The sequence below is a fragment of the Salvelinus fontinalis genome, chromosome 9, assembly GCF_029448725.1.
Source record: "Salvelinus fontinalis isolate EN_2023a chromosome 9, ASM2944872v1, whole genome shotgun sequence".
NCBI lineage: Eukaryota > Metazoa > Chordata > Actinopteri > Salmoniformes > Salmonidae > Salvelinus > Salvelinus fontinalis.
The window spans coordinates 21011632-21034618 of NC_074673.1; the positions used below are offsets into that span (position 1 = coordinate 21011632).

General features: G+C 41.8%; 2 protein-coding genes and 1 long non-coding RNA gene across 6 annotated transcripts; all 3 read right to left on the bottom strand.

Moving 5' to 3' along the window:
- Window positions 1–813: 813 nt before the first annotated feature.
- Window positions 814–5860, bottom strand: LOC129862254 (calumenin-B-like). Of its 4 annotated transcripts, XM_055933732.1 has the most exons (8): window positions 5741–5860; window positions 5552–5617; window positions 4988–5155; window positions 4679–4872; window positions 4395–4561; window positions 4223–4283; window positions 3877–4076; window positions 814–3791 (listed from the first exon to the last, which is right to left on the bottom strand). In XM_055933732.1, exons 1-8 carry the CDS (start codon window positions 5779–5781, stop codon window positions 3687–3689), a joined length of 1002 nt encoding a protein of 333 aa, XP_055789707.1. In that variant the 5' UTR covers window positions 5782–5860; the 3' UTR covers window positions 814–3686. The 4 variants fall into 4 exon arrangements, with proteins under 4 accessions (XP_055789707.1, XP_055789710.1, XP_055789708.1 ...); XM_055933735.1 differs by lacking the exon at window positions 5552–5617 and having other exon boundaries at window positions 5741–5855; XM_055933733.1 differs by lacking the exon at window positions 5552–5617 and having other exon boundaries at window positions 4988–5214; window positions 5741–5851.
- A 145-nt stretch (window positions 5861–6005) lies between these two features.
- gtf3c6 (general transcription factor IIIC, polypeptide 6, alpha) lies at window positions 6006–21262 on the bottom strand. The gene is made up of 7 exons (XM_055933736.1): window positions 21143–21262; window positions 7781–7861; window positions 7609–7672; window positions 7172–7216; window positions 6967–7077; window positions 6357–6539; window positions 6006–6164 (listed from the first exon to the last, which is right to left on the bottom strand). The coding sequence occupies exons 1-6, from the start codon at window positions 21164–21166 to the stop codon at window positions 6397–6399; spliced, it is 468 nt and encodes a 155-aa protein (XP_055789711.1). The 5' UTR covers window positions 21167–21262; the 3' UTR covers window positions 6006–6164; window positions 6357–6396.
- LOC129862257 (uncharacterized) lies at window positions 15647–21136 on the bottom strand. The gene is made up of 2 exons (XR_008760741.1): window positions 18416–21136; window positions 15647–18082 (listed from the first exon to the last, which is right to left on the bottom strand). It is a non-coding gene; the product is annotated as an uncharacterized LOC129862257 (long non-coding RNA).
- Window positions 21263–22987: the final 1725 nt, after the last annotated feature.

Here is a 22987-nt window from a genome sequence, read left to right on the forward strand (position 1 = left end):
CTTGCCGAATATTCTGTAGACAGAGCCATTGTATTGATTGGTGAATGTGTCCAAGGTGAAGATATTCAGTGATTGTAGGTGCTATATGAGGGTCATTAACCTTTAGATAAGGTTCTAAGATTCCCCAACTGCATTCTTTTTCCTGGTTCATTTTTAAAATAAACTGAATGGCAATTCAATCAAATGTCTAGGTTGGCCTCAAGGTTCTAGTCTTGGTTGTCACATATGTGGTAAAATAGATTTGATTCAGATTGGTCTAAAACTATCTGATAACGGTAACATAGCACCCGTAGAATTAGAATGATTAGTTATACTTGTATAAAACCTCCTCAACATCCTTTTAATCAGAAAAACACTTCCCCATCTGAATGACAACAGCACACACTGTCAACAAGGCAACAGGTGGTATACAGGGTCATCACTACTGATTGGCATAGCGCTGGATTGATCATGTAAAAAACTGTTATATCATATACATTATTATAGCATATACATTACTATAACATACATTTTATAAAGACAATGGAAACACTTTACTAGAACCCTCTGTCATAAGATCCACATAAATAACACTGTTGAAAACATGACATAACATGTCATAAAAAATCCTACTTTTGGTGTCAGTTTATCAAAACGGACTGTGTACCAACAGTTATGACTGTTCATGTCATTATCATATAGCCCTGATGGCAGAGGGTTTAATGGAAGTTGAACCAGATCAATAACAGTGGTTATAGAGGGTTATACACTAAGTATCAGGTGTTATACAATTATTATACAGTCTGACAACTATAACTAAGGAAGAAGACTGGACAGGGGAAATCTTACTTTAATAAGCCTCCAAACATATGTAGTATGTGTGTGTGTAGTACAGAAGAGAATTCAGTAGATACCAAAATATAACAAAACGAAGCACTCAGTGGAGTGACACACACATAGAAACAGAGAAAGTAAGGAGGAAAGAGGAGTCCTTCAGTTTCTCTCGGTTTCCCATCCAGTGTTTCGCAACTCTGGTCCTTGAGTGAAACACCAGGGTTTCGCATTTTTGGTCAAGCCCTGTACTAACACAGGGCTATAAATATGTTGTGCTAGTACAGGTACTAGATCAGAAATGTACAACCCAGGGGTGCCCAGACTGAAGTCAAAAAAACAACAAAAAACTGATCTAACCCCTAATTGAGCCAAGCTCCTACACACATGTAGGAACTAAAACCTGCACACAGGACCGCTATTGGCTGACACACACCCCAGTCCCTATGGTGATGTTGTATTGCACGCGTCCAAACAGTCTTCATGAGGCTTTGATGAGGCCCACTCCATGAGCTACCACACAGTGTTTCCCAACTGGTGGCAAGCAGCCCGAGTTTTCTGAGCACAAAAAAAATGACATATTTTTTTTTACATTGTCATACATAAGACTGTAAAAACACTAGGAAATTAGGTCCAACTGACTTTGATTTAAGAAATCTGTTCCCAAGTATACCCATGCATAATAGACACGTGATCGTATACAAATGTAAGCAAGGTTTGAAATGATTGTTTTAGTCAAATGTGTGTTTGTGCTTATTGCAGTCAATTTGCAGTCCACAAATTATTTGTAATTATAAACTGAGTGGTTCAAGCCCTGACTGCTGATTAGCTGACAGCTGTGGAATATCAGACCGTATACCACGGTTATGACAAAACATTTATTTTTTATGTTCTAATTACGTTGGTAACCAGTTTATAATGGCAATAAGGCACCACGGCAAGGGCTGTATCCAGGCACTCTGCGTTGCGCATAATAACAGCCCTTAGCCGTGGTATATTGGCCATATACTACACCCCCTCGAGCCTTTATTGGCACTCCTAGAAATTCTTATAAGTAAAATCTAAATGAAGTATATTCACGTTAATATTTTACATTAAGTTTACCTGAGTGATTAGGAACACAAGTGGTAAGCCATGAATTCCCATTTCACTGGGGTATAAATATGAGGTGACACACAGGCCAAATCCCCATCAATCACTATGGGAAAGACCAGAGAATACAGTAATGATGTGACAAAAGGTTTTTGAGCTGCACAAATCAGGAAATAGCTATAATAAAATAGCTCAATGGTTGAAAATGCCTATTTCCACTATCAGGTCAATAATTAAGAAGTTTAAAGCAACTGGAGAGGAGATGTTAACAATCAGCCTGGAAGAAGACGTGTGTCTATATTGACCACACGCACAGTGAGGATGGGTCGAGTGGCCAAAAAAATCTCCAAGGATCACAGCTGGAGAATTGCAGACGTTAGTTGGGTCTTGGGGTCCGAAAGTCTCCAAAACTACAATCAGACACACCTACATAACCACAAGTTGTTTGGGAGGGTTGCCATATAAAAGCCTTTGCTATCAAACAAACTCAAGTGCCTACATTTTGCAAAACTTTACTGGAACTTTCAATGGAACTGGGTTCTAGGGTCAGATGAGACCAAATTAGAGCTTTTTGGAAACAAACACCAGAGGTAGGTCTGGCATAGACCGAAAGATAGCCATGTAAAAAAGTACCTCATCCCCACTATGAAGTATGGTGGTGGATCTTTGATGTTGTTGGGCTGTTTTTCTTACAAAGGTCCTGGACAACTTTTTAGGAAACATGGTATCATGGACAAGTACCAGCAGATATAAACTGGGCCATGGCCAGCAGTACATGATCCAAAGCACTACTCAAAATCAACACAAAAATGGTTCACTGACCACAGAATCAAGGTTTTGCCATGGCCATCCTAGTTCCCTGGCCTAAACCCCATAGAAAACCTGTGGGATGAGCTGAAGAGAGTCCACAAGCATGGACCTCAGAATCTGAATGATCTGGAGAGATTCTGTTTGGAGGAATGGTCTCAGATCCCTTGCCATGTGTTCTCCAACCTCATTACGTATTATAGGAGAAGTCTCAGAGCTGTTATCGTGACAAAGGGAGGTTGCACAAAGTATTGAATGAAGGGGAGCCAATAATTGTGGCACACATAAAGCAAATATTTCTCTATATTTTTTTCAAATTATTTTACTTTAATTAAAGGTTAGATTTGTGTGAATATTTTGAAAGAAAGACCATGAGGATAAACAAATACATTTTTTTTTTTTTCACAGCCCGTTTGCTCATATTCACCAAGGGTGCCAATATTAGTGGAGGGCACTGTACATCTCCCCATCATAGTGCATAGCAGAACACATACCAGGGTTGGGATCAATTCAGTTTGTTTTCTATTGAATTTTTACTCACTTCCTGAATTGAAAACTGAAATGACCACAAGATGCACAGTTCTGCCCTTCATTGCACACCTGACACACTGTTCAAACAAGGCTACCAAAACAAACACTAACATCTGTATTCTGTCACTTTTTACAAAAACAAAGTTGATCTGCAAACGAAGACAAAGGAAATACTGTATATCCTTTCCATTGTCCGGATTGGACGAGAGGATGGTGGAGGTGGAGCCAAACCAGGAGGTGTGTCTTGATGTCCAAACTCGTACACTACTTAGTACAAAGTGATGTATTCACTATAATAGGCCAGGAAATCCAATTATTATCCTAGGCATTGGAGTGAAACGCTCCGTCTCAAACGTCACCCTATTCTCCATATAGTGCACTTCTTTTTAATTGGGATTTCAACTCCATGACTGAATTGAGCCCAACCCTGTGTGGGAAGTGGAGGATTAGAATTCATCATGTCTTGCCAAGGCTTCTCCAAAGTCAGTAGCCTGGCTGCCAACGAAGAGGTCATACTTCTCTACGATCTCTGCCTTGGTCAGACGGCCGTCCTACAGAGAGAGGGGGAGAGAAAATACAATCTTTGGTTAGATGCGCTCTGTTCCGGTGCACGCACGCACACACGCAAACACACACCTTGTCGTTATCTGACTCGTAGACCAGGTGTTTGGCTTCTGCCTCTGCATGGTCGTAGTCTGAAGGGAGGATCCAGTCTCTGGTCTCCTCCCTGTCCATGCGGCCATCTTTGTTTTTATCTCTGAACTCAGTAAACTGTTCTCGTTCTGTCTTCACCCACTCTGGCTCTGAAGGATCACCCTCCTGGTTATACATGTCACCTAGAGGGGTAGGAGAGAGGGAAGAGAAGAAGAAAAGAGAGATGCTGATATGTTATAACTATGTGTCCCCCATGTACTGATTCAGGTGTTATTACAGGTTATAACGCACTCATGTACTCAAGGTGTTACTACAGGTTATAACTCACCTATGTACTCCTCCAGATCTATGAAGCCGTCTCCGTTTTTATCAATGTCCTCCATGGTCTCCTACAGGAGAGGGTATTGGCACAAAGATGTTACTGGCTGGCTACATTAGACAATAAAGAAATCATGTTTGTATTACAAAAGAAATACTGTGTGTGTGGGTGTGTGACCCACCAGTACAACTATATCCTTCATATGGTCATACTCCTCAGGATGGAGGAAGGCTGTAAACTCCTCTTTATTGGCATTCAGGTCAGCGTCCAGGTCAGCCATTTTGAATCTCCTCTCATCACGTGACATCATCTGTCTGTAGCTGAAGCCATCTTCTGGGTCTGGATCATCTTAGGGGCACACACACACCAATTAAAAAATGTTTAAGTCAGACCTTCCAGTAAAAAGGCACTTGTCAGGGGTCGTAAGTTACATTCTTATACTCGCTTCAGAGTGTGTGTCCGTACCCAGCATGTATCCGTATGTAGCATTTGTGTACTCCTCCCAGGACACCAGTCCATCTCCGTTAAGGTCATGACCTTTCCACTGGCGGTCCACATCATCATAGATCCACCTCTTCTGACTGTGTTTGATCCACTTCTTCATCTCCTCTACTGACACATAACCATTCCTATCCTCATCTATACGCTCTACCAACATACTGTAGGGAGAGAGAGAGAGATGAAGGGTGTAAATCCATATTTTCAATACAAATCTATTTCTCTCACTTCTAAAAAAAGATGCAGCATCTGTGTTTCTGTGTGTGGGTGTGTTACCCCAATCTCTCCTTGCTCTCTTCAGGTGTGAGCTGATCGAAGGTCTTGGCCTCATCCTGTCCAAGAAACGCTTCATGGTCATAATCAAAGTTATCTGCGTCGTCATGGTTGCGGTTGCTAAGCAGGTCGTCATGAATGACACGGTCCTTCTTCTCGATGGTGGGTTTACTGGAGGCATACACCACGCACAGCGCAAAGCACATGACCAACGGCCGCAGCGCCATACTCTGACACACACACACGACAGACAGATGCTTACAACAACAATATGATTATGTCAGTGTGACAGTGCATTTAGTTTACGACAGGAATTCGTCATGACCATCTTTAGTTTAACCATACTAATAGTAACGTTACTGTTGTAACGGCCTTAGCAAGCTAGACATATAGCCTGATATCAACGTGATCAGTGACAGTGTGTGATGAGGTAGCTAGTTAGCTAGTTCCACCAAAGATATTTATAACAAACTCAGTTTCCCCTAGTCATCTGTGGCTCCACCGTTTCTGTCTGAACTAGCTACGTTACATGACATGGATAGCTAGTTGGCTTTATGTTAGTCTTACCCTGCTGTGCAGCCAGTTAGCAAGCAAGCTAACGTTAGCAAATAAGCATGCTTGCTAGCTCGACATCTGTTGATGAAATAAATGCACTGCTCATGTCAGTGTATAACTTTAATGTTACAACAATTTATCAGGATAAAAACAGAGATGCAATGTGAATTTAGGTAGGCGTAAAAGTGATATTTTACTCACCGGTCTTTCTGAAGTCTTTCGATTTTGACCGTCAACGTCATCTACTCCGGAAACACACCCATCGCCAACGCCGTAGTAAAGTCGTTTCCTCTACTAAGATTAGCTTGTTTCATACCACTCGTCCATTACTCCACTTCTGGACAGTTTCGCCCTTTTGATTGGTTAATAACCGCCACGTCCTCACGCTATGAGCGTGTAATGTTTTAAAGTATTTTCCCCAATCCCCAAAAAAGAGCAGCACTTATCAGTCAGGAATTGTCAAAACAACTTTCTAACATTGACTTTTATTTCTTGTTGTGACATTAGTGTTTTTTAACTGCATCACACAACCAAGTTCATTAGTAGGATATGCATGAGTGCATCCCCTCAAGCTGCATGCCCATTTCATCATCAATCATTGACATTCCAACTGAGTGGGGATATTCTGAAATGAAAGAATGAGGTGATGACGATAAAATACAGATTCAAGTAGTTCTCAATTCCAGGCTAAATCAGGAAATATCCCATCTATTAAGTACTAGAATACGGTAATCAAACACAACAAGTCTAGAAAGCTTCATATTTATTTCAAAAACATACACAGTACAAAAATATAATTACAAATTAGAGGTAAAACCTAATTAATGGAGTTGCTGCCAGTGTCCTGCCTGACCCCTCTACCCGGTCTTCTGCCCCATCGTGTGTGCTCCCCCTTCCCCTGCTGACTTGGAGGTCCTCTTTGGGTTCTGGATGAAGTGAGAGAGTGAGTCGAGTCTGGCTGGGGACATTCCGTCACTCAGGGGCTGAAACTGAAAGTCTCCTGCAGCAGCAACAAACACAAAAAGCCACATTCAAGCAGCTTCATGTCGCATAAAAAAAACAGCTAAATTCAAGCATCTCAAAGTTTGACTTTGGCTACAAGAGGTATTGTGCAGTAGAATTTGCATTGAATGGAGTCACTAGAAGCAAAGGTTCAACCCGGCACATTTAATTACATTAATTATGACATTTAGCAGAAGCTTTTATCCAAAGTGACATTGTCATGCACGCATACATTTTTATGTATGTGTGGTCCCAGGAATCAAACCCACTTTACAGTTGTTGCAAGCGCCATGCTCTAACAACTGAGCCCCAGAGGACCACAGTATTGATCCAAAATAGAGAGCATAGCACAACAGTGTGTGAGTGTGTTGGTATGTGAGCGTGAGGGCTCACTGTGTGTGTGTGTGTGTTTGTGTGTGTGTAACCTGAGCTGTTGTCTCCTTCCTTTTTCTCAGCAAGGAAGGTTCTCTGCATCATCAGTCTCTTAACGGTGTGGCACTTATAGCTCAGCTCTGGACTGGCTTCAGGGTCTGCCCCTAAAACAAACACACACGAGAGAGAAGAGAGGAGAGAGAACTTAGAGTGAAGATCAGTTCATCTCTATGAAACTCACCACTCGTCAATACTCACCACTCGACTGTCCCTCCTCGAAGAGCACACAGGTGCCCAAGGCATCTGTCAGGAGATATGGGGGAGAGAAGAGAGAGCCAGAGAGGGGAGAGTTAGACACTCAGTCTGTAACTCAGGATCACAACAACAGGGCACTAATAACAACACTACTCCTAAACATGTAGAACTACATGTACTTTACTGGAAAATGGATAACACAAATTCATAACACAAACGTTGTATTAAAAACAGACCCCTAGCGCATCTTCTCTAGACACTCTCTTCCACCTATCAGTAGGCAAGATGCAACAAGTGACAATGTTGAGCTGTTTTTATTAGCCCAGTCTCTTCAGATCTAAAGTGTACATAGGGAGGAGGGGCAAGGGGTCCATTAGACATTCAGCAAATATGTTGTCAGGCGTAAGCAAATAGAATGCACCAATAATGAATACACTTACCGTCATACTCTCCCGCAAACACGTATCTTCCCACCTGCATCATTGGCTGCTCACTGTCAATGTCCTTCAATACAACAAATAAGAAAATCAACAGGAGGAACGTAGAGGTTTCATTGAACGTTTGCTTTGCTACCTACTGTAGCGCGCGAGAAAGGGAAGCCAGATCACTCACCAGTATCTTGCAGGTTCCATGACACTTGGTCAAAAAATCTGAGTTAATTATACCAGAGAGCTCAACCACAACCAACTGCTCCTAAAAAGAGAGAGAGAGAAAGAGAGAGGCAGAACATTTAAGAAATTGTCTTCAGTCATTTTTCCATGGTAGAGGGTGTATCTGATCACAACAAACACGGCAAACACTAGATGTCATTGTCCACCATAAAATGTGTTGGCTAAGACTTACCAGAGGTCTCTAGAATACTGTAGGAGCCATTTCTACACTACGGGTGCATCCCAATACTCTCTTCTTTCTCCCAAAGTGTGCACTTGTTAATTTCCCTTCACTGATATGAAAGGAAATTACTGGATGGTATAAGAAATGTGGTGAAAACTCCCTCCAGCCCAACCAATCCAATGCTTTTAGATTTGTGGGAAGTCTGCAACCTTCGGGGGAGTTTAAAGGCGGTTGGCATCCAGTTCACTGCGAACTGCCCTGTCTGGAATTGCGGGGAGTAACAGCGTAGCCTACGTTGCTACATTAGCAAAGACCAAAGCCGGTGGGAGTACCGCTGAAGACAGTGGTGTCTCTCTATTGAAGGATCTTTAAAAACAAACAGAGTTCTACAAGCAGTTGTTACAACAACAAGAAAATAGCTTCAAGTGTTGTGTCCAAATACTGGTGGAGTCAACTAATAAAATAAATGTACAACCTGACCAGAGAGGTCCAGGACCTGAAGAACAGTTTGCAGTTCTCCCAGGGTCAGCTCGATAAGTTTGAACAGGAAAACGGCAAGATGACAACAATTTGAAAGTCATTGAAAGAGGACATTGTTATCATGGATTCACAAACAGAACTAATGACAGAAATAGGACTCAAGGGACAATCAAGGTGGAACATCGTTGTAGACCGAATTGCAGAATCTCTACGAGACCTGGACGGAGTCTGACAACAAAGAGAAGGAAATTATTTGGAGAAACTGAAGATGGACCACGGGAAGATTGAGATGGAGCGCGCCCACAGGACTGGAAAACCCACCACCGGCCCAGGTGACAGGCCCAGGCCGATAGTCGTCAAGTTCCTGAGGTTCAAGGACAAGGTAGCGATTCTGGAAAGAGCCAAGATCTTGAGGGGAACATACATCTTCCTCAACGAGAACTATCCTGAAGCTGTCAGCCAGAAGAGAAAATAACTTATCCCGGGCCATGAAAGCTGTCAGAGCGTGTGGGGACATTGCTTACATCTGATATGACAGGCAATTTGTCCACCCTCCCTCCCAAAAGCTGTTGGAAAAACATTCCAGGTGAAGCTATTTGAGAAAATGCTAAGAGCGTGCAAAGCTGTCATCAAGGCAAATGGTGGCTATTTGAAAAATCTCAAATATATTTTGATTTGTTTTAACACTTTTTTGGTTGCTACATGATTCCATATATGTTATTTCAGTTTCGATATCTTCACTATTATTCTACAATGTAGAATGTAGTAAAAAATAATATAAAAACCCTGGAATGATTAGGTGTCCAAACTTCTGACTGGTACTGTGTGTATATACACAGTTGAAGTCGGAAGTTTACATACACCTTAGCCAAATACATTTAAAAACTCAGTTTTTCACAATTCCTGACATTTAATCCTAGTAAAAATTCCCTGTCTTGGGTCAGTTAGGATCACCAATTTATTTTAAGAATGTGAAATGTCATAAAAATAGTAGAGAGAAGGATTTATTTATTTCATCACATTCACAGTGGGTCAGAAGTTTACATACACTCAATTAGTATTTGGTAGCATTGCCTTTAAATTGTTAAACTTGGGTGAAACGTTTTAGGTAGCCTTCAACAAGCTTCCCACAATAAGTTGGGTAAATTTTGGCCCATTCCTCCTGACAGAGCTGGTCTAACGGAGTCAGGTTTGTAGGCCTCCTTGCTCGCACACGCTTTTCAGTTCTGCCCACAAATGTTCTATAAGGTTGAGGTCAGGGCTTTGTGATGGCCCCTCCAATACCTTGACTTTATTGTCCTTAAGCCATTTTGCCACAACTTTGGAAGTATGCTTGGGGTCATTGTCCATTTGGAACACCCATTTGCGACCAAGCTTTAACTTCCTGACTGATGTCTTGAGATGTTGCTTCAATATATCCACATATTTTTCCATCCTCTTGATGCCATCTATTTTGTGAAGTGCACCAGTCCCTCCTGCAGCAAAGCACCCCCACAACATGATGCTGCCACCGCCGTGCTTCATGGTTGGGATGGTGTTCTTAGGCTTGCAGGCCTCCCCCTTTTTCCTCCAAACATAACGATGGTCATTATGGCCAAACAGTTCTATTTTTGTTTCTCCAGACCAGAGGACATTTCTCCAGAAAGTACGATCTTTGTCTCCATGTGCAGTTGCAAACCTAGTCTGTTTTTTTTAATGGTGGTTTTGAGAGGCCTTTCAGGCGTTTGGAAATTGCTCCCAAGGATGAACCAGACTTGTGGAGGTCTACTTGTGGAGGTCTTGGCTGATTTCTTTTGATTTTCCCATGGATGTGAAGTAAAGAGGCACTGAGTTTGAAGGTAGGCCTTGAAATACATCCACAGGTACACCTCCAATTGACTCAAATGATGTCAATTAGCCTATCAGAAGCTTCTAAAGCCATGTCATAATTTTCTGGAATTTTCCAAGCTGCGGCACAGTCAACTTAGTGTATGTACACTTCTGACCCACTGAAATTGTGATACAATGAGTTAAGTGAAATAATCTGTAAGTAAACAATTGTTGGAAAAATTACTTGTCATGCACAAAGTAAATGTCCTAACCTACTTGCCAAAACTATAGTTTGTTAACAAGAAATTTGTGGAGTTGTTGAAAAACGAGTTTTAATGACTCCAACCTAAGTGTATGTAATCTTCCGACTTCAACTGTGTGTAATATACACTGCTCAAAAAAATAAAGTGAACACTAAAATAACACATCCTAGATCTGAATGAATGAAATATTCTTATTAAATACTTTTTTCTTTACATAGTTGAATGTGCTGACAACAAAATCACACAAAAATTATCAATGGAAATCAAATTTATCAACCCATGGAGGTCTGGATTTGGAGTCACACTCAAAATTAAAGTGGAAAACCACACTACAGGCTGATCCAACTTTGATGTAATGTCCTTAAAACAAGTCAAAATGAGGCTCAGTAGTGTGTGTGGCCTCCACGTGCCTGTATGACCTCCCTACAACGCCTGGGCATGCTCCTGATGAGGTGGCGGATGGTCTCCTGAGGCATCTCCTCCCAGACCTGGACTAAAGCATCCGCCAACTCCTGGACAGTCTGTGGTGCAACGTGGCATTGGTGGATGGAGAGAGACATGATGTCCCAGATGTGCTCAATTGGATTCAGGTCTGGGGAACGGGCGGGCCAGTCCATAGCATCAATGCCTTCCTCTTACAGGAACTGCTGACACACTCCAGCCACATGAGGTCTAGCATTGACTTGCATTAGGAGGAACCCAGGGCCAACCGCACCAGCATATGGTCTCACAAGGGGTCTGAGGATCTCATCTCGGTACCTAATGGCAGTCAGGCTACCTCTGGCGAGCACATGGAGGGCTGTGCGGCCCCCCAAAGAAATGCAACCCCACACCATGACTGACCCACCACCAAACCGGTCATGCTGGTGGATGTTGCAGGCAGCAGAACGTTCTCCACGGCGTCTCCAGACTCTGTCACGTCTGTCACGTGCTCAGTGTGAACCTGCTTTCATCTGTGAAGAGCACAGGGCGCCAGTGGCGAATTCTCCAATCTTGGTGTTCTCTGGCAAATGCCAAACGTCCTGCACGGTGTTGGGCTGTAAGCACAACCCCCACCTGTGGACGTCGGGCCCTCATACCACCCTCATGGAGTCTGTTTCTGACCGTTTGAGCAGACACGTGCACATTTGTGGCCTGCTGGAGGCCATTTTGCAGGGCTCTGGCAGTGCTCCTCCTGCTCAAAGGCGGAGGTAGCGGTCCTGCTGCTGGGTTGTTGCCCTCCTACGGCCTCCTCCACGTCTCCTGATGTACTGGCCTGTCTCCTGGTAGCGCGTCCATGTTCTGGACACTACGCTGACAGACACAGCAAACCTTCTTGCCACAGCTTGCATTGATGTGCCATCCTGGATGAGCTGCACTACCTGAGCCACTTGTGTGGGTTGTAGACTCCGTCTCATGCTACCACTAGAGCGAAAGCACCACCAGCATTCAAAAGTGACCAAAACATCAGCCAGGAAGCATAGGAACTGAGAAGTGGTCTGTGGTCGCCACCTGCAGAACCACTCCTTTATTGGGGGTGTCTTGCTAATTGCCTATAATTTCCACCTGTTGTCTATTCCATTTGCACAACAGCATGTGAAATGTATTGTCAATCAATCAGTGTTGCTTCCTAAGTGGACAATTTGATTTCACAGAAGTGATTGACTTGGAGTTACATTGTGTTGTTTAAGTGTTCCCTTTATTTTTTTGAGCAGTGTATATAACACACACACAGGACTTTCGGAAAGTATTCGACCCATTGACTTTCTCCACATTTTGTTATATTACAGCCTTGTTATAAAATGGATTAAATAAATAAAAAACCTCAATCTATACACAATACCCCATAATTACAAAGCAAAAACAGTTTTTTAGAACAGAAATATCAAATTTACATAAGTATTTAGACCCTTACTCAGTACACTTTTGGCAGCAATTACAGCCTCGAGTCTTCTTGGATATGACGCAACAAGCTGGGCACACTTTTATTTGGGGAGTTTCTCCCATTCGTGACCAAGGTGACCGAGTTTCTCCACCTCCGTGACCAAGGCCCTTCTCCCCAATTGCTCAGTTTGACCAGCTCTATGAAGAGTCTTGGTGGTTCCAAACTTCCTCCATTTAATAATGATGGAGGCCACTGTGTTCTTGGGGACATTCAATGCTGCAGAAATTCTTTGGTACCCCTCCCCAGATCTGTGCATTGACACAATCCTGTCTCGGAGCCCTACGGACAATTCCTTCGACCTCATGGCTTGGTTTTTGCTCTGACATGCACTGTCAACTGTGGGACCTTATATAGACAGATGTGTTCCTTTCCAAATCATGTCCAAAAATTAAATTTACCACAGGTGGACTCCAATCAAGTTTTAGAAACATCTCAAGGATGATCAATGGAAACAGGACTCACCTGCGCTCAATTTCGAGTTCCATAGCAAGGGTCTGAATACTTATGTAAATAAGGTATCTCTTTTTTTGTTTTCTAAAAACCTATTTTCTCTTTGTCATTATTGGGTAGTGTGTTGATTGATTAAATAAATAAAAATCCTCAGCAATCTTAGAATAAGGCTATAATGTAACAAAATGTGATAAAAGTCTGGGCTCTGAATACTTTCCGAAGGCACTGAGATATGCACACACAGAGCCTTTTCCCAGTAATGCTTAGAGAAGATCTTATGTCGAGTGTTTTTGAAGTATTGCGCCTGCAGGTTCACCTGCCTCATCAGCCTATTATTTTGGGGTATTGCTATAGGCCACCAAGTGCTGAGAGTCAGTATCTAAATAGTATGTGTGCAATGCTTGATAGTATATGTGACGTAAACAGAGAGGCCTACTTTCTTGGGGACCGGAATATTGACTGGTTTTCATCAAGCTGTCCACTCAAGAGGAAGCTTCTCACTCTAACCCGTGCCTGTAATATGGTTCAGGTTATTAATCAACCTAGCAGGGTGTTTACACACAGGAACAAGGTCATCCACGTGTATTGATCACATTTTTACTAATACTGTAGAACTTTGTTCTAGCTGTATCCTTACCCATTGGATGCAGTGATCACAATATAATGGCTATATCTAGAAGAATCATTGTTCCAAAATCTGGGCCTAAAATAGTATATAAAAGGACACAAAAGATTTTGCTGTGACTCTTATGTGGATGATGTAAAGAATGTGTTGGTCTGATGTGATTATTAAGGAGCATCCAGATACTGCACTTAATGAATTTATGAATGAATTTATGAAATTGCTTCTTCAAATTATTGATAAACATGCACCTAGTCAGAAACTGACTATTAGAACTGTTAAGGCTCAATGGATTGATGAGGAATTGAAAAACTGTATGGTTGAAAGAGATGGGGTAAAAGGAGTGGCTAATAAGTCTGGCTACACATCTAACTGGCTGACTTATTGCAAATTGAGACTTATGTGACTAAATTTAAAAATAAACTATATTATGAAACCACAATCAATTATATAAAACTTGAGTACTTTAAATTATGGACAGAAAGACATTCAACTGCATCTTTCATCGAATCAGATGACTTATCACAAGACCATTTGATGTTGGCAGTTATTCTAATAATTATTTCATTGGCAAAGTGTGTAAACTTTAGAAGGAAATGGCAACAAACAGTGAGCCATCGTATTCATTAATTTAAAAAAATATGAAAGAAAAGCATTTTAAGTTAGAATTTTGTAAAGTTAGTTTGGGAGAGGTGGAAAAATTGTTATTGATCAATAATGACAAACCTGGCATTGACAATTTAGATGGAAGACTACTGAGGATGGTAGCTGAGTCTATAACCACTCCTATCTGTCATATATTTAATCAAAGTCTAGAGGAAGGTGTTTGTCCTCAGGCCTGGAGGGAAGCCAAAGTCATTCCGCGTTGTGCATTTCTCTAGACCCTCTACTCTTTTCTATTTTTACCAATGACCTGCCACTGGCATTAAACAAAGCCTGTATGTCCATGTATGCTGATGATTCAACCATATACGCAGCAGCAACCACAGCTAATGAAGTCACTGAAACCCTTAACAAGGAGATGCAGTCTATTTTGGAATGGGTGTCCACTAATAAAACGGTCCTGAACATCTCTTAAACTAAGAGCATTGTATTTGGTACAAATCATTCCTTAAGTTCCAGACCTCAGCTGAATCTGGTAATGAATGGTGTGGCTGTTGAACAAGTTGAGGAGACTAAATTACTTGGTGTTACCTTAGATTGTAAACTGTCATAGTCAAAACATATACAGTGCCTTGCAAAAGTATTCACCCCCCATTGTGTTTTTCCTATTTTGTTGCATTACAACCTGTAATTTGAATAGATTTTTATTTGGATTTCATGTAATGGACATTCACAAAATAGTCCAAATTGGTGAAGTTAAAAGTTTCAGAAAATTCAAAAAAAAAAAAAAAACTGTGTGGGTGCATATGTATTCATCCCCTTTGCTATCAAGACCCTAAATAAGATCTGCTGGAACCAATGACCCTCAGAAGTCACATGATTAGTAAAAAAAAAATACACCTGTGTGGATCTGTCACATGACCGGTCACATGATCTCAGTATATATACACCTGTTCTGAAAGGCCCCAGAGTCTGCAACACCACTAAGCAAGGGGCACCACCAAGCAAGCAGCACTATGAAGACCAAGGAGCTCTCCAAACAGGTCAGGGACAAAGTTGTGGAGAAGTACAGATCAGGGTTGGGTTATAAAAAAATATCTGAAACTTTGAACATCCCACGCAGCACCATTAAATCCATTATTTAAAAATGCTCCCTACAAAGTATTGACTTTAGGGGGGGGGGGGTGAATAGTTACGTTCAAGTTCTGTTTTTTTGTCTTATTTCTTGTTTGTTTCACAATAAAACATATTTAGCATCTTCAAAGTGGTAGGCATGTTGTGTAAATCAAATGATACACCCCCCCCCAAAAAAAAAAATCTATTTTAATTCCAGGTTGTAAGGCAACAAAACAGGAAAAATGCCAACGAGGGTGAATACTTTCGCAAGCCACTGTAGATTCAATGGTTGTAAAGGTGGGGGAGAGGTCTGTCCGTAATAAAGAAATGTTCTATGTTTTTGACACCACACTCCACAAAGTAAGTCCTGCAGGCTCTAGATTTGTCTTATCTTTATTATTGTCCAGCCATGTGGTCAAGTGCTGCTAAGAAAGACCTAGTTAAGCTGCAGCTGGCCCAGAACAGAGCAGCACATCTTGCTCTTCATTGTAATCAGAGGGCTAATATAAATACTATGCATCCCAGTCTCTCTGGCTAAGAGTTGAGAGACTGACTGCATCTCTTCTTTTTATAAGAAACCTTAATGTGATGAAAATTCAAAATTGTTTGCAATATTCAACTTAAGCACAACTCTGACTAGGGATTCACATTTTGGGGAATATTCAGAGGTTGAAACTTTTGTGTGAATTAACAGGAAAAGAGGGGAATTAAAGGAAATATATGTAAATGAATATTTATGCCAGTTAAAATGTCGATGTTTCTTGCATTGGATATATTTACCATATCATAGAGACAGAAACATAAACCTTTTACCTTATCACAAGTAAAACATAATTGCAAATGATTAAATCCTTCCAATAGAAAAAAATAACTATTTAGTTACGAATTGAACTTTAAATTAGTTGACTCTTAACATGGGATTTCACTGAACATCAAAAGGGAACATTGAATGATCCCAATGATCCATCACATCTCGCAAAAACATTTAACATGCATCTGTAAAATGATAGTCTAGAAACTAAAGCTTTGGTTGTCTTCCTCTCAGGCTTCCATGTCTTCTCCCTGGACCTCCTCAATGTCCACCTCTAGAACATCAGACTTTGAGGCCTCATCTTCACTGTCACTTTCCAACCTTGTTGAGGATGGCTTGTTGTCAGGCTCAAAAAGCCTCAAATTTGCCCGGATGGCCACAGATTTTTCAACCCTTGTATTGGTCAGCCTGTTGCGTGCTTTGGTGTGTGTGTTCCCAAAAAGGACCAGTTGCGCTCTGAGGCGGCTGATGTTGGTAGGATTTGGAGGATGATGGAGGCAACAGGGGAAAGAGCCTCAGTCCCTTCCAGTAGGTGGCTGATGAGATATGTTGGCACGACTGCCATATTGCATCTCCATCCCAAATCCCTTGCTTGGAAGTGTACTTCACCAGACTGCCAAGAACCTTGCCCTCATCCAGGCCAAGGTGGCGAGACACGGTAGTGATGACACCATAGGCCTTGTTGATCTCTGCACTAGACAGGATGCTCTTGCCAGCATACGTGGGGTCCAACATGTACGCTGCAGCGTGTATGGGCTTCAGGCAGAAGTCTTCACGCTTTTTGATGCATTTCAGAACTGCAGTTTCCACTGCTTGGAGCAACAGTGAAGTGGGCAGGGTAGTACAGATTTATTCCCTTACATCTGCAAGCAGAGTCTGAACGTCAGACAGGATGGCATTGTCTCCCTAAATCTGTGCAATGGCTAAGGTTTCATGAGTTTCAGACTGCTTACCACTCTCTCCCAAAATACATCCAGGAGTATCCTCTTGATGAGGCTGTCCATATCGGCAGACTGTGATATGGCCATATTTGGGAGAGACTCCTTCCCCTCCAGGAACAACACCACCCCGATGGGTGTTGCCGGACAGCTTCAATGTGGTGCTCTTATACTTCTCACTTTGCTTGGTGAGGTAGATTGCTGCTATAACTTGATGACCGTTCACATACCTAACCATTTCCTTGGCTCTCTTGTATGATGTCCTTGATGAGCAGATTCAGTGCATGAGCAGCACAGCCAATGGGTGTGATGTGAGGGTAGGACTCCTCCACTTTAGACCAAGCAGCCTTCATGTTCGCAGCATTGTCTGTCACCAGTGCAAATACCTTCTGTGGTCCAAGTCATTGATGACTGCCTTCAGCTCATCTGCAATGTAGAGACCAGTGTGTCTGTTGACCCTTGTGTCTGTGCGCTAGTAGAATACTGGTTGAGGGGTGAAGATTATGTAGTTAATTATTCCTTGCCCACGAACATTTGACCACCCATCAGAGATGATTGCAATCCAGTCTGCTTTTTCTATGATTTGCTTGACCTTCCCTTGAACTCTGCATCCAGCAAATGAGTCGATAAAGCATGTCTGGTTGGAGGGGTGTATGCAGGGAGAACAACATTCAGAAATCTCTTCCAATACACATTGCCTGTGAGCATCAAAGGTGAACCAGTTGCATACACAGCTCGAGCAAGACATTCATCAGCATTTCTCTGACTACGTTCCTCCATTGAGTCAAAAACACTTCAGATTCCAGGAGGAACATGAGATGTTGCTTCCGATAAGATGTCTGATTCATCATTTTCACCTTGAAAAGAAGTAGAGGGACTTTTGTCAGAGGTTGCTTGTTGTGAGCGCTGAGGGAACTTTATGCACTTGGCCAGATGATTTTGCATCTTTGTTGCATTCTTCACATATGATTTGCCACAGTATTTGCAAATGTACATACACAGCTTTTCCTACATTAGCTGCAGTGAAATGTCGCCACACATTAGATAGTGCCCGTGGCATTTTCCTGTAAAGATTAGAAAAAAATGAGTAAAAAAACAATACAATTCCATGTACAGATAAATAGTTAAGCAGTTAGATTAAACAACTCCTTTGTAAGATGTTTTAAAGATGTTTTAAAATGAACGATATATGGAAACAGGTGAATTGACACTCCTCAGTTAGCAGGCTCAAGCAAGCTAAAACCCACATGGTAGCAAAAACTAACTAGAAGAAATTGCTAACAAGTTAGAAATGATTTAAAAACACACTTTGCTGTAGGCTACTATTTACTACTTTACAAAAAAATAATGTCAAATAAAACATATTCACCCCACCCAGTATTGTAATAATAACTTACCAGAAAGCATGTAGTCCTTGGCTCAGACAGTAGCAGTGTGGACTCAATAGCGTCTCATTAGTGTGCAAGATCTTGAGAATAAGCTGTACATGTGATGAAAGAATGCACTGTGCATGCAGAGGGTTACAATTCCATTGAATTGGGGATAGTTTAACCAAAATATGCCACAAGACCTAGAATTGCCTTATGTGTATCCCACAAAAAAAGTTACCCGTTATAAGATAACCTTTTTGATGAATTCAAGCAAAATTCCCAGGCTTAACTTCCCATGGAAAATTTCCCGGAAAGTTTCCAACCCTAGCTCTGACACACATACGTACCAGAGCAGAGATGCCATCAGGGGTCTTTTCATAGTCCCCAAATCCAGAACAAATTCAAGAAAGCGTACAGTATTATATAGAGACATTATTGCATTGCATTATTGCATCCCCTTCCATCTCATATTTCTCAAATGAACAGCAAACCTTGTTTCAAAAAACAGAAAGCAACACTTCACGCTTCTCCCCTATTTAACCTAGATATTTTGTTTGTATGTATTGACGTGTAGGTTATGCGTGCTACTTTTAAATGTATGTAGTTCTATCTTTGAACTGTTCTTGTCTATTAATTTTCTGTATTATGTAATGTTTCATGTTCTGTGTGGACCCCAGGACGAGTAGCTGTGGCTTTCGCAACAGCTAATGGGGATCCTAATAAAATACCAAAATATGTTGCATTACCACCCCCAACTGGACTATAGTATAAATCCATTATACCTTCTGATACAAAATGGGAAAAGGAAAAATGTAATAAAAATAAAAAAACCTTCCAACTCATTAAAAACCAACTACCCCATTCCATTTTCTGTCATTTTAATTTCATTCTGCAGTACAGTTAATAACTATTGCTATGAATGCTAAGAAGCCAACCTTACTAAAGCATAGATCACTCATTGGCCTATCCCTATGTGCTGGCACACATCTACTACTCACAGGGATCCCTCACCCTTAAACCATCCTCCTCTACTTTCTTCACTGCCTCAGCATACAACACTTTCTGCACTGTTCTGACCACCTCAACCTGCCTCACTCGCACGGGACACTTCCAATCCCCTGCAACATGGGAACCCCTGCAGTTGACACACACAACTTTATCCACTTAAACTACATAATCCTCTGTCCTATGCCCTCCAGCACACTTCCCACATCTTGGAATCTCCCTCCTACAAACTGCTGCGACAATAAACATGGCACCTGAAACATCACAGTGGGTTCTACACAACAGCTCTAACAGGATAACTGATATATCCTAATGTAACGGATGTGAAATGGCTAGCTAGTTAGCGGGTACGCGCTAGTAGCGTTTCAATCAGTTACGTCACTTGCTCTGAAACCTAGAAGTAGTGTTGCATCTTGCTCTGCAAGGGCCGCAGCTTTTGTGGAGCGATGGGTAACGGCGCTTCGTGGGTGACTGTTGTTGATGTGTGCAGAGGGTCCCTGGTTCGCGCCCGTGTCGGGGCGAGGGGACGGTTTAAAGTTATACTGTAACACTAACATTACTTTTTCAGGTAGAGACTCAAAAAGACAGACTGACACCGCTGTTTCACCACGCTCCCCACTGGGTCTGCAGCGCACCAAACGACGGCCATCACAAACACCAGGAATGTTCAACTGCTCCACCTCCACACTTAACGCTACCCCAAAAATCACTAATTTCAATGGTGCCCTGCTCCTAAGAGCAAAGCAAGAAACAGATCTTAACCTGTTAAGTGAGTGCCGAGTCCATCTGGGCGGAAGTAACACAAAAAACTATCAGTCCACTACGGGTTACCTTCACTGATTCAACTACACCTAACTTATTTCCCACCCTCTCTGAAACCACAACTAGATCCGGCAAAGAGCAAGGATCCACTCTCCCAGAAATGTACTCCTACTGGACCAGATTCTTCTTTATCATGTCCATCCACGCAAGGGTCATACTCCGAGCACTTCACCACACCATCCACGTCACTTAATTGGCCCTTATTAATTTCACTGCCAGAACTCAGTATGGCGTATGGCTCACTCTGTTTGTACTTGACAACAATATTCTTCGACACACCATCTCATTCTTTTCCGCCATCTTCAGATTCAAATTCAACCTCTCATCTTTTTCCCTCCATTCCTCTTCCGAAATCCTATTAAACGACTCCTAGTTAAAACTCGACATTTCTGAATAGAAATCTCTTTCTTGCCTCCTTGAGGGACGCCATTATCAAAAAGCTGCATTCCCCTTCCTGAATCCCTGTTCAGCCTGACGTCATGTGGAACACGCTGGCAGAGGGAGAGGCGGCGTGCAAGAAAAAACATTAAGCATTTGTGGGAAGTAGTGAACAAGTGTACACTTCAGGAGGTAGGATAGATTATTGAGAAGCACCATTGGTGATTGGAGTACTCACATGTACCCACGTGAACAGGAAGTGTTAGTTCAGAGGTTGAAGGAGAGAGCATATGGTTCTTACCTTCTCACTAGATCAGCTTGTAATACACCTCTCTGCACATTTGTTCGGTAAATCAAATGGATTGCTAATTTATTTTATATTCGGCAATAAATGGTTACATCACCCAACCAAAGATCTCCGTCTGGAATGCCAATTCTATGTAGTCGCTTCACAAACTGCTCTCATTCTGTGCCAGTGACGTTTCATGGGGAATCAGAGACGAATAAGCAAAGTCAATAACTGTTACGACAACTACACTTTGGTCTTACCTCCTCCTCCCATTCGTCTTCCATTTCACGATGCTTGATAAGAAACTGCCGGGAATAATAAACAAAGACCCACACCGCTGTGAAACAGGCAATAATAACTAAGTACTTCCTGGTCACGGAGTTTGGCACTCCTTCAGAATACAAGTTCTTTCCTGTTTAATGAATAATTACGGCGAAAATGATGACAAATGTGCAAAAATATCGATATGTTATACTAGTTATCATACAAAGAACAATCAAAATATTTTTTACATTTTTTTATCTTAAAAATACTCCTAACATTTATTGCACCGGTTCAACATTATCTGTACTTGTGTCGCAGTAAAAGGTGGGTCCATTCTCCCCAGGAGCACTTTTATATTTACAAATGCACAGTGTACATCAAGTGGAGCTTCGCTGCTCATTTGGCGGCCAATCAGCTTAAATCCAATAGTTTTTCCATATTGCACCGTACACAATTGTCTGTATTTTGTGTCGCTGTAAAAGGGTGGTCCATTCTACTCAGGAGCACTTCAGCTTTCCAGAGTGTACACCCCCAGCAGTGGCACTGCTCATTTTGCAGCCACATTTCACACACATTATTCTGTACATTACATTTATATTAGCACAAGTTTGAATTTCATAGATTTATGCCAGTTTTCAACATAAGACTAGTAATTCTATAAATTGAATTGTGTTTATTTCAAGTTGTTTGTGCTTTTGTACTTGTCTCATGACTCACCTTTTTATGGATGTTTCCCGGCAGTTTGTGATTTGTTAGTATTTTGTATCAGGGTTGGCTTCATGTTCAAGCCCCATTTTACCACACCTGATTCTACCAATCAGCTTATTAGTAGAAACACTATGGCAGAACTCACAGGTGGCCGGTGGTACCTTAATTGGGGAGGAGGGGCTCTTAGTAATGGCTGGAACGGAATAATGGGAATGGTATCAAACATGTGTTTGATACCATTCCATTGACTCTATTCCAACTATTATTATGAGCTGTTCTCCCTTCAGCAGCCTCCTGTGGTAGAACTGCGCTTGGAATGGTTCCCCTCGTCTCGCTCCACAGAGAGACTCATTATAGAAGTTGTTACTCCCTTCTCAGGAGCAGACAAATACTGTCCTCTGACCTAGATCAGCCCTGTGAACAAACACACCCACACCGAGAGAGAGAGAGTTAGGTGAAAAAATATGAAATGCCCTTATGTTGATGACTTTTTTTCAAATCCAATGAGTTTTCCACGTTGATGCAGTGACCAAGATTAGTGGAATTTAAATGAATGAGGTGGTCCTTTCTGTAAAAATTGCCTTGTTTAATAAATGTATCTGGTTACGGTTGTCAAGCAGGACAAACAGTTCAAGTAGGCTATTCCTTTAGTCTCCCCTTTCCCCCAACTGCTCTATTCTTCTCCTTCAATAACTTTCTGTTTTCTTGTAGCAAGAAACAGAAACAGGCTATAATGCTTACCATGTTTTCTTTCTCACTGAGATGGGTTCTTCAGTATGAGAATGTTTCTGTAGGCTGTAGCTTCTTTGTGTTGGTTTCTCAAAGGAGAGAAGGGAGGAAGGAAAGGTGGGTAAACCAGGACAGGAACATTATATGGGAATTTGATAGCTAGATTAGCTACGGTTGCCTGGTAGGTTGTTGCTCTGCCTTTCCCCTCTCAAACAAGAAGATATTTATGATAGATGCATGTGCAACCTTGTGGAACAGCCTGTTTTAAAACCTGGAATAAAATGGATTAAAGGTGGATCAACAAGTGACCCAGTGTGGAGGAAAAACAAACAGAGAGCCTCTACTGTGATCCAACAGTTGAACATCAGATGAGGAAGGAAATATCTTTGCTGATACATTTAGAT

Coding starts and splice junctions, on each gene's coding strand:
- LOC129862254 (XM_055933732.1), bottom strand. CDS start 5,781: ATGACGTTGACGGTCAAAATCGAAAGACTTCAGAAAGACCG. Junction 5,156..5,551: donor CTAACTGGCTGCACAGCAGG/GTAAGACTAACA, acceptor GTATGCCTCCAG/TAAACCCACCATCGAGAAGA. Junction 4,284..4,394: donor TGAAGGATATAGTTGTACTG/GTGGGTCACACA, acceptor CCTCTCCTGTAG/GAGACCATGGAGGACATTGA.
- gtf3c6 (XM_055933736.1), bottom strand. CDS start 21,166: ATGGAAGACGAATGGGAGGAGGAG. Junction 7,217..7,608: donor GTTTGCGGGAGAGTATGACG/GTAAGTGTATTC, acceptor ATCTCCTGACAG/ATGCCTTGGGCACCTGTGTG. Junction 7,078..7,171: donor CGAGGAGGGACAGTCGAGTG/GTGAGTATTGAC, acceptor TGTTTGTTTTAG/GGGCAGACCCTGAAGCCAGT.